The sequence below is a fragment of the Salmo trutta genome, chromosome 1, assembly GCF_901001165.1.
Source record: "Salmo trutta chromosome 1, fSalTru1.1, whole genome shotgun sequence".
Taxonomy (NCBI): domain Eukaryota; kingdom Metazoa; phylum Chordata; class Actinopteri; order Salmoniformes; family Salmonidae; genus Salmo; species Salmo trutta.
In genome coordinates this window covers 79,043,247-79,053,446 of record NC_042957.1, presented here as the reverse complement: position 1 = coordinate 79,053,446, position 10,200 = coordinate 79,043,247, and the positions used below count along the sequence as shown (strand labels likewise).

At 48.6% G+C, this 10,200-nt stretch overlaps 1 protein-coding gene across 6 annotated transcripts in view; it reads right to left on the bottom strand.

The window, feature by feature from the left end:
• Window positions 1-1,312: 1,312 nt before the first annotated feature.
• Window positions 1,313-10,200, bottom strand: part of LOC115208501 (putative oxidoreductase GLYR1) — a 31,885-nt gene continuing 22,997 nt past the window's right edge. For 4 of the 6 annotated variants that reach the window (XM_029776614.1, XM_029776632.1, XM_029776640.1 and 1 more), the window contains 7 exons: window positions 4,761-4,881; window positions 4,431-4,541; window positions 4,073-4,174; window positions 3,698-3,860; window positions 3,398-3,577; window positions 2,262-2,386; window positions 1,313-1,477 (listed from right to left, as the gene is read on the bottom strand). In XM_029776614.1, the coding sequence (XP_029632474.1) occupies window positions 1,403-1,477; window positions 2,262-2,386; window positions 3,398-3,577; window positions 3,698-3,860; window positions 4,073-4,174; window positions 4,431-4,541; window positions 4,761-4,881 (877 nt within the window). In that variant the 3' untranslated portion in view covers window positions 1,313-1,402. The remainder of the gene's footprint in view (window positions 1,478-2,261; window positions 2,387-3,397; window positions 3,578-3,697; window positions 3,861-4,072; window positions 4,175-4,430; window positions 4,542-4,760; window positions 4,882-10,200) is intronic. The other 2 variants (XM_029776622.1, XM_029776647.1) reach the window with 1 other exon arrangement.

Below are 10,200 nucleotides of genomic sequence, written 5' to 3'. Positions count from 1 at the left end.
CTTTCGTCAGCAATGGGGCCGCATCCCAAAATCTGTTCTGAACACCCTGCAGTACTTTACCATCAGAAACTTGACCAACACTATCGACAACAAAACGCAAAGATGTGGGGGGAAAAAGCTACCTTCTGTGGACCATTCTACTAGCATTATTAGAAACCTCAGTCAGTGCAATGTTCCAGGTGGACTAATTAGAGGTTCCCATCACGTTACCGGGAAGGAATAGCTGCCTCCCAGATGACATACTATTCCCCATGTAGTGCACTACTTCTGACCAGAGTCCTATGGGCCCTGATTCTGCAGAGTTGGGTATTCAGCTTCATTCACGAGGAAATCATGGACCCTGGTCAAAAGTATTGTACTATATAGGAAATAGGATGGCATTTGGGAAGTACACCAATATCTCTGGTGCCAGGCAAAAATAATTAATAAAATGGGAATAAAAATGTATAAAAGATAATTGTGGTCCAGAGGAGAGGAGGACAGGTCGGGGGGGGTTGGAGAAAGAGGACAGGTCGGGGGGGGTTGGAGAAAGAGGACAGGTCGGGGGGGGTTGGAGAAAGAGGACAGGTCGGGGGGGGGGGGAGAAAGAGGACAGGTCGGGATGGGGGGAGAAAGAGGACAGGTCGGGATGGGGGAGAAAGAGGACAGGTCGGGATGGGGGAGAAAGAGGACAGGTCGGGATGGGTTGAGAAAGAGGACAGGTCGGGATGGGGGGGGAGAAAGAGGACAGGTCGGGATGGGGGGGGAGAAAGAGGACAGGTCGGGATGGGGGGGGAGAAAGAGGACAGGTCGGGATGGGGGGGGAGAAAGAGGACAGGTCGGGATGGGGGGGGAGAAAGAGGACAGGTCGGGATGGGGGAGAAAGAGGACAGGTCGGGATGGGGGAGAAAGAGGACAGGTCGGGATGGGGAGAAAGAGGACAGGTCGGGATGGGGAGAAAGAGGACAGGTCGGGATGGGGAGAAAGAGGACAGGTCGGGATGGGGGAGAAAGAGGACAGGTCGGGATGGGGAGAAAGAGGACAGGTCGGGATGGGGAGAAAGAGGACAGGTCGGGATGGGGAGAAAGAGGACAGGTCGCGATGGGGAGAAAGAGGACAGGTCGGGATGGGGAGGAAGAGGACAGGTCGGGATGGGGGGGAAGAGGACAGGTCGGGGGGGAAGAGGACAGGTCGGGGGGGAAGAGGACAGGTCGGGGGGGAAGAGGACAGGTCGGGGGGGAAGAGGACAGGTCGGGGGGGAAGAGGACAGGTCGGGGGGGAAGAGGACAGGTCGGGGGGAAGAGGACAGGTCGGGGGGAGAGGACAGGTCGGGGGGAGAGGACAGGTCGGGGGGAGAGGACAGGTCGGGGGAGAGGACAGGTCGGGGGAGAGGACAGGTCGGGGGGGAGGCTCTTCAGGAGGTTTAGTGAATGTAGGCTCTGTAGACAGCCGACATGTCGTTGTCTGACTGGTCCAGTGCTTTAGCCCTCTTGTAGACCTACAGATGACACAGACAAAAAGACATGGTTAGTATGTATCAAGAAGTAACGTTGTCATAAAGTGAGACAAAACATACAACTTTATTGTTCACGGAAACAGAATTTGGTCCAAAGAAACAATCTCACTGGGTTAGAAAACATGAGATGCTCTTGTAGCATGTCTGATTCTTCTCTGGTAAATATGAGGTTTCAATCAGTGTCTGCGTCCCAGGGGCCTCGTGTCCCTCAGTGTCTGTATGTCCCCTGACACTCTGGTGTCCCCACAGCGACAGGTTAGGAACCCGTGTCCCCACCGCGACAGGATAGGAACCCGTGTCCCCACCGCGACAGGATAGGAACCCGTGTCCCCACCGCGACAGGATAGGAACCCGTGTCCCCACCGCGACAGGATAGGAACCCGTGTCCCCACCGCGACAGGTTAGGCACCCGTGTCCCCACCGCGACAGGTTAGGCACCCGTGTCCCCACCGCGACAGGTTAGGAACCCGTGTCCCCACCGCGACAGGTTAGGAACCCGTGTCCCCACCGCGACAGGATAGGAACCCGTGTCCCCACCGCGACAGGATAGGAACCCGCGACAGGATATTATATATCAGTTAGTAATGTTGACATATGTACACCTTATGTAGAATACGTATATCCCATTGTATATACTGTAGGTGCGCGGCTAACAATATGGGTATGTGGACATTTATTCCATTTGAAACAGCTAAGATCTACCCCCAATGTCATTTGGAATCTCATTGGCGGCCATTTTGTGTGTGTCAATCCAACAACGTCTTACCTCATTGGCTGCTGCAGCCATAGGGGTCGGGTGATTGGCTGTGTCGCCCATGGAGATGGCTAGCCTCAGATCCTTCTGAATGTGTTTCAAATAGTAGTCTGGTTTGAAGTTTCCCTGTAGGATATCTGGAAAGATCCAGGGGGACAGACCTCATTACCAGTGGAGAGATGTAATGAAACAAATGTACCATTTTGAATAGTTTAAATCATAGACGAGGAAGGTATTACAACATGAACATGTAACAATCAGGGGAACTTCTGTAACCATCAATACTGGGACATCTTTTACTAAACCAGTCATGCTTTCAGGGATAACTCTGGCCCCAAACAGGACACGTTTTTAAAAATGTATTTAACCTTTATTTAACTAGGCAAGTCAGTTAAGAACAAATTCTTATTTTCAATGACGGCCTACCCCGGCCAAACCCTCCCCTAACCCGGACAACGCTGGGCCAAATTGTGCACCACTCTATGGGACTACTTGATCACGGCCGGTTGTGATACAGCCCAGGATTGAACCAGGGTCTGTAGTGATGCCTCTAGCACATTGCTTGTGCAAGTGTTGAATTCACTATGCTCTGAGTTTTCAATTTGCCCCTGGTCTAAAGTAGTGCACTATATAGGCAATAGGGTCCTGGTCTAAAGCAGTGCACTATGTAGGGAATAGGGCCCTGGTCTAAAGCAGTGCACTATGTAGGGAATAGGGCCCTGGTCTAAAGCAGTGCACTATGTAGGGAATAGGGCCCTGGTCTAAAGCAGTGCACTATGTAGGGAATAGGGCCCTGGTCTAAAGCAGTGCACTATGTAGGGAATCGGGCCCTGGTCTAAAGCAGTGCACTATGTAGGGAATCGGGCCCTGGTCAAAAGCAGTGCACTATATAGGGAATAGGGTGCCATTTGGAAGACAGTATTTTCTGCTGACTGACTCAGCAGCGCTTCCGTTTCTGACTCAGCAGCGCTTCCGTTTCTGACTCAGCAGCGCTTCCGTTTCTGACTCAGCAGCGCTTCCGTTTCTGACTCAGCAGCGCTTCCGTTTCTGACTCAGCAGCGCTTCCGTTTCTGACTCAGCAGCGCTTCCGTTTCTGACTCAGCAGTGCTTCCGTTTCTGACTCAGCAGTGCTTCTGTTTCTGACTCACTCTGGCATTTTTGGTCCACGAAGGTGCTGGCCATCTGACCCTGAGACAGGATGTCCAGGAAGGTATGCTGTGATTGGCCTGTGGCCTGGGCTAGGGTCAGCCCCTCGGCGATGGTTGCCATGAAGCTTCCCTGTACCATGTTGAGGATCAGCATCATCCTCGCTGCGTTACCCACCTCACCTGATAACACACACACACACACACACACACACACACACACACACGTTAGCCTGCTTCACCTGATAACACAGGAAATGGATAGCCCTGGGATAAGACACTGGTAAAACTCAGACCATCTACCTAGGAAGAATGAGGTCTTGCCCATGGCCTGGAAACAGGAGCTGCAGTCTTCGTAGACCGTCCTGTCTCCGGCCGCTAGGATGACCAGCATGCCTTCGTTAGATACCTGCTGGCTCCCAGCCACAGGAGCCTCCAGGAAGCGCCCGCCCCGCGACGATATCACCTAATGACAGACAGAGACAGGAGCCAATCAGACAGTGGTGTGGCAGTAGAGGAGCCAATGAGAGAGCATAGGATAAGATGATTGATGATGTAATGACAGTACCCAATGGGAGAGTGATGACCTAGCGACAGTGGGAGAAGCATACACCTGGAATCACAAGCTGTGTGTGTGTGTGTGTGTGTGTGTGTGTGTGTGTGTGTGTGTGTGTATACCTGTGAGAGCTCTGTGATGGTCCCTGGGTCCACGGTAGACATCTCTACGTAACATTTCCCTGGCCTGATGCCCTGGAGCACTCCACTGGGACCCAGCACCAACTGGCAGAGAGAGAGAACGACAGAAAGAGAGGGAGGGGTATTAAGAGTCATATGTAGTGAGATAAATGAGTCACTGCAGTCAGAACTAAAAAGGCATTACAATACTTATCACACCAAGCTTACTAACTGCAGCAACATGGCAGCCAGTCTGTTTGTGCTAACATTTCACTCTTTTTCATCTGCCTGTAAATCTGGCCCGACTACACACATACAAACATCATCTGTTGAGATGTGTCCCCGTTTCCTTAGTACTTACATCCCTGGCAGCCTTGGGGTCTGAGACGCAGGAGAAGGTGATGTCACACATGGAGACCACCTCTGCTGGGGTCCGCCCTAACCTGGCCCCCTCCTGGATGAACAGGTCACACTGCAGCGGGAAGACAACAGGAACAAGACAGGAAGTGAGCTCACAGGAAGGGATGTCACAACAGGACGTAGGTCAAAATCAGCACCAAACCCACACTTCGCTACATTATAAAGAAATGATTTATTGCATAGAATAAAATACTGTACCAAATAACTGTGCTTTTAATAATAATAGTTATGATGGAATCACAGGAGTAAATTCTGTATCGTATTTTCTCACGTGTTGGATGTCTTGCGGTACCTTTTCTACTGTGCGATTCCACACTGTGACGACGTGACCCATCTTTAACAGGTTGGACACTATTCCGCTACCCATAAGCCCCAGCCCTAGGAACCCTATCCTGTAAAGGAAAGATACAAGTTTACATTTTTATTCCTTTTCCTAATGGACAAAAATAAACTGGGGCCAGTATTCATTCATAGAGCTGATCTAGGATCAGGTCCCACCTGTCCATGTAATCTAAAAGGACCAGTATTCATTCATAGAGCTGATCTAGGATCAGGTCCTCCTGTCCATGTAATCTAAAAGGACCAGTATTCATTCATAGAGCTGGTCTAGGATCAGGTCCTCCTGTCCATGTAATCTAAAAGGACCAGTATTCAGTCATAGAGCTGGTCTAGGATCAGGTCCTCCTGTCCATGTAATCTAAAAGGACCAGTATTCAGTCATAGAGCTGGTCTAGGATCAGGTCCCCCTGTCCATGTAATCTAAAAGGACCAGTATTCAGTCATAGAGCTGGTCTAGGATCAGGTCCTCCTGTCCATGTAATCTAAAAGGAGCAGTATTCAGTCATAGAGCTGGTCTAGGATCAGGTCCCCCTGTCCATGTAATCTAAAAGGACCAGTATTCAGTCATAGACCTGGTCTAGGATCAGGTCCTCCTGTCCATGTAATCTAAAAGGGCCAGTATTCAGTCATAGAGCTGATCTAGGATCAGGTCCCACCTGTCCATGTAATCTAAAAGGACCAGTATTCAGAGTCATAGAGCTGGTCTAGGATCAGGTCCCACCTGTCCATGTAATCTAAAAGGACCAGTATTCAGAGTCATAGAGCTGGTCTAGGATCAGGCCCCACCTGTCCATGTAATCTAAAAGGGCCAGTATTCAGTCATAGAGCTGGTCTAGGATCAGGTCCTCCTGTCCATGTAATCTAAAAGGACCAGTATTCAGAGTCATAGAGCTGGTCTAGGATCAGGTCCCCCCTGTCCATGTAATCTAAAAGGACCAGTATTCAGAGTCATAGAGCTGGTCTAGGATCAGGTCCCTCCTATCCAAGTAATCTAAAAGGGCCAGTATTCAGTCATAGAGCTGGTCTAGGATCAGGTCCCACCTGTCCATGTAATCTAAAAGGACCAGTATTCAGTCATAGAGCTGGTCTAGGATCAGGTCCTCCTGTCCATGTAATCTAAAAGGACCAGTATTCAGAGTCATAGAGCTGGTCTAGGATCAGGTCCCCCCTGTCCATGTAATCTAAAAGGGCCAGTATTCAGTCATAGAGCTGGTCTAGGATCAGGTCCCTCCTGTCCATGTAATCTAAAAGGACCAGTATTCAGAGTCATAGAGCTGGTCTAGGATCAGGTCCCCCCTGTCCATGTAATCTAAAAGGGCCAGTATTCAGTCATAGAGCTGGTCTAGGATCAGGTCCCTCCTGTCCATGTAATCTAAAAGGACCAGTATTCAGAGTCATAGAGCTGGTCTAGGATCAGGTCCCTCCTATCCAAGTAATCTAAAAGGACCAGTATTCAGTCATAGAGCTGATCTAGGATCAGGTCCTCCTGTCCATGTAATCTAAAAGGACCAGTATTCAGAGTCATAGAGCTGGTCTAGGATCAGGTCCCTCCTATCCAAGTAATCTAAAAGGACCAGTATTCAGTCATAGAGCTGATCTAGGATCAGGTCCTCCTGTCCATGTAATCTAAAAGGACCAGTATTCAGAGTCATAGAGCTGGTCTAGGATCAGGCCCCACCTGTCCATGTAATCTAAAAGGACCAGTATTCAGAGTCATAGAGCTGGTCTAGGATCAGGCCCCACCTGTCCATGTAATCTAAAAGGGCCAGTATTCAGTCATAGAGCTGGTCTAGGATCAGGTCCCACCTGTCCATGTAATCTAAAAGGACCAGTATTCAGTCATAGAGCTGGTCTAGGATCAGGTCCTCCTGTCCATGTAATCTAAAAGGACCAGTATTCAGTCATAGAGCTGGTCTAGGATCAGGTCCTCCTGTCCATGTAATCTAAAAGGACCAGTATTCAGTCATAGAGCTGGTCTAGGATCAGGTCCTCCTGTCCATGTAATCTAAAAGGACCAGTATTCAGTCATAGAGCTGGTCTAGGATCAGGTCCTCCTGTCCATGTAATCTAAAAGGACCAGTATTCAGTCATAGAGCTGGTCTAGGATCAGGTCCCACCTGTCCATGTAATCTAAAAGGACCAGTATTCAGTCATAGAGCTGGTCTAGGATCAGGTCCTCCTGTCCATGTAATCTAAAAGGACCAGTATTCAGTCATAGAGCTGGTCTAGGATCAGGTCCCACCTGTCCATGTAATCTAAAAGGACCAGTATTCAGTCATAGAGCTGGTCTAGGATCAGGTCCTCCTGTCCATGTAATCTAAAAGGACCAGTATTCAGTCATAGAGCTGGTCTAGGATCAGGTCCTCCTGTCCATGTAATCTAAAAGGACCAGTATTCAGTCATAGAGCTGGTCTAGGATCAGGTCCCACCTGTCCATGTAATCTAAAAGGAGCAGTATTCAGTCATAGTGCTGGTCTAGGATCAGGTCCCACCTGTCCATGTAATCTAAAAGGACCAGTATTCAGTCATAGAGCTGGTCTAGGATCAGGTCCCTCCTGTCCATGTAATCTAAAAGGACCAGTATTCAGTCATAGAGCTGGTCTAGGATCAGGTCCCACCTGTCCATGTAATGTAAAAGGAGCAGTATTCAGTCATAGAGCTGGTCTAGGATCAGGTCCCACCTGTCCATGTAATCTAAAAGGACCAGTATTCAGTCATAGAGCTGGTCTAGGATCAGGTCCCACCTGTCCATGTAATCTAAAAGGGCCAGTATTCAGTCATAGAGCTGGTCTAGGATCAGGTCCCACCTGTCCATGTAATCTAAAAGGGCCAGTATTCAGTCATAGAGCTGGTCTAGGATCAGGTCCCACCTGTCCATGTAATCTAAAAGGACCAGTATTCAGTCATAGAGCTGGTCTAGGATCAGGTCCTCCTGTCCATGTAATCTAAAAGGACCAGTATTCAGTCATAGAGCTGGTCTAGGATCAGGTCCCTCCTGTCCATGTAATCTAAAAGGACCAGTATTCAGTCATAGAGCTGGTCTAGGATCAGGTCCCTCCTGTCCATGTAATCTAAAAGGACCAGTATTCAGTCATAGAGCTGGTCTAGGATCAGGTCCCACCTGTCCATGTAATGTAAAAGGACCAGTATTCAGTCATAGAGCTGGTCTAGGATCAGGTCCCACCTGTCCATGTAATCTAAAAGGACCAGTATTCAGTCATAGAGCTGGTCTAGGATCAGGTCCCACCTGTCCATGTAATGTAAAAGGACCAGTATTCAGTCATAGAGCTGGTCTAGGATCAGGTCCCTCCTGTCCATGTAATCTAAAAGGGCCAGCATTCAGTCATAGAGCTGGTCTAGGATCAGGTCCCACCTGTCCATGTAATGTAAAAGGACCAGTATTCAGTCATAGAGCTGGTCTAGGATCAGGTCCCACCTGTCCATGTAATCTAAAAGGACCAGTATTCAGTCATAGAGCTGGTCTAGGATCAGGTCCCTCCTGTCCATGTAATCTAAAAGGGCCAGTATTCAGTCATAGAGCTGGTCTAGGATCAGGTCCCTCCTGTCCATGTAATCAAAAAGGACCAGTATTCAGTCATAGAGCTGGTCTAGGATCAGGTCCCTCCTGTCCATGTAATCAAAAAGGAGCAGTATTCAGTCATAGAGCTGGTCTAGGATCAGGTCCCTCCTGTCCATGTAATCTAAAAGGACCAGTATTCAGTCATAGAGCTGGTCTAGGATCAGGTCCCTCCTGTCCATGTAATCTAAAAGGACCAGTATTCAGTCATAGAGCTGATCTAGGATCAGGTCCCTCCTGTCCATGTAATCTAAAAGGACCAGTATTCAGTCATAGAGCTGGTCTAGGATCAGGTCCTCCTGTCCATGTAATCTAAAAGGACCAGTATTCAGTCATAGAGCTGGTCTAGGATCAGGTCCTCCTGTCCAAGTAATCTAAAAGGGCCAGTATTCAGTCATAGAGCTGGTCTAGGATCAGGTCCTCCTGTCCATGTAATCTAAAAGGACCAGTATTCAGTCATAGAGCTGGTCTAGGATCAGGTCCTCCTGTCCATGTAATCTAAAAGGACCAGTATTCAGTCATAGAGCTGGTCTAGGATCAGGTCCCCCCTGTCCATGTAATGTAAAAGGACCAGTATTCAGTCATAGAGCTGGTCTAGGATCAGGTCCTCCTGTCCATGTAATCTAAAAGGGCCAGTATTCAGTCATAGAGCTGGTCTAGGATCAGGTCCTCCTGTCCATGTAATCTAAAAGGACCAGTATTCAGTCATAGAGCTGGTCTAGGATCAGGTCCTCCTGTCCATGTAATCTAAAAGGACCAGTATTCAGTCATAGAGCTGGTCTAGGATCAGGTCCTCCTGTCCATGTAATCTAAAAGGACCAGTATTCAGTCATAGAGCTGGTCTAGGATCAGGTCCTCCTGTCCATGTAATCTAAAAGGACCAGTATTCAGTCATAGAGCTGGTCTAGGATCAGGCCCCACCTGTCCATGTAATCTAAAAGGACCAGTATTCAGTCATAGAGCTGGTCTAGGATCAGGTCCCTCCTGTCCATGTAATCTAAAAGGACCAGTATTCAGAGTCATAGAGCTGGTCTAGGATCAGGTCCTCCTGTCCATGTAATCTAAAAGGACCAGTATTCAGTCATAGTGCTGGTCTAGGATCAGGTCCCACCTGTCCATGTAATCTAAAAGGACCAGTATTCAGAGTCATAGAGCTGGTCTAGGATCAGGTCCCACCTGTCCATGTAATCTAAAAGGACCAGTATTCAGAGTCATAGAGCTGGTCTAGGATCAGGTCCCACCTGTCCATGTAATCTAAAAGGACCAGTATTCAGAGTCATAGAGCTGGTCTAGGATCAGGTCCCACCTGTCCATGTAATCTAAAAGGACCAGTATTCAGAGTCATAGAGCTGGTCTAGGATCAGGTCCCACCTGTCCATGTAATCTAAAAGGACCAGTATTCAGAGTCATAGAGCTGGTCTAGGATCAGGTCCCACCTGTCCATGTAATCTAAAAGGACCAGTATTCAGAGTCATAGAGCTGGTCTAGGATCAGGTCCCACCTGTCCAAGTAATCTAAAAGGAGCAGTATTCAGTCATAGAGCTGGTCTAGGATCAGGTCCCACCTGTCCATGTAATCTAAAAGGACCAGTATTCAGTCATAGAGCTGGTCTAGGATCAGGTCCCACCTGTCCAAGTAATCTAAAAGGACCAGTATTCAGTCATAGTGCTGGTCTAGGATCAGGTCCCACCTGTCCAAGTAATCTAAAAGGACCAGTATTCAGTCATAGTGCTGGTCTAGGATCAGGTCCTCCTGTCCATGTAATCTAAAAGGACCAGTATTCAGTCATAGAGCT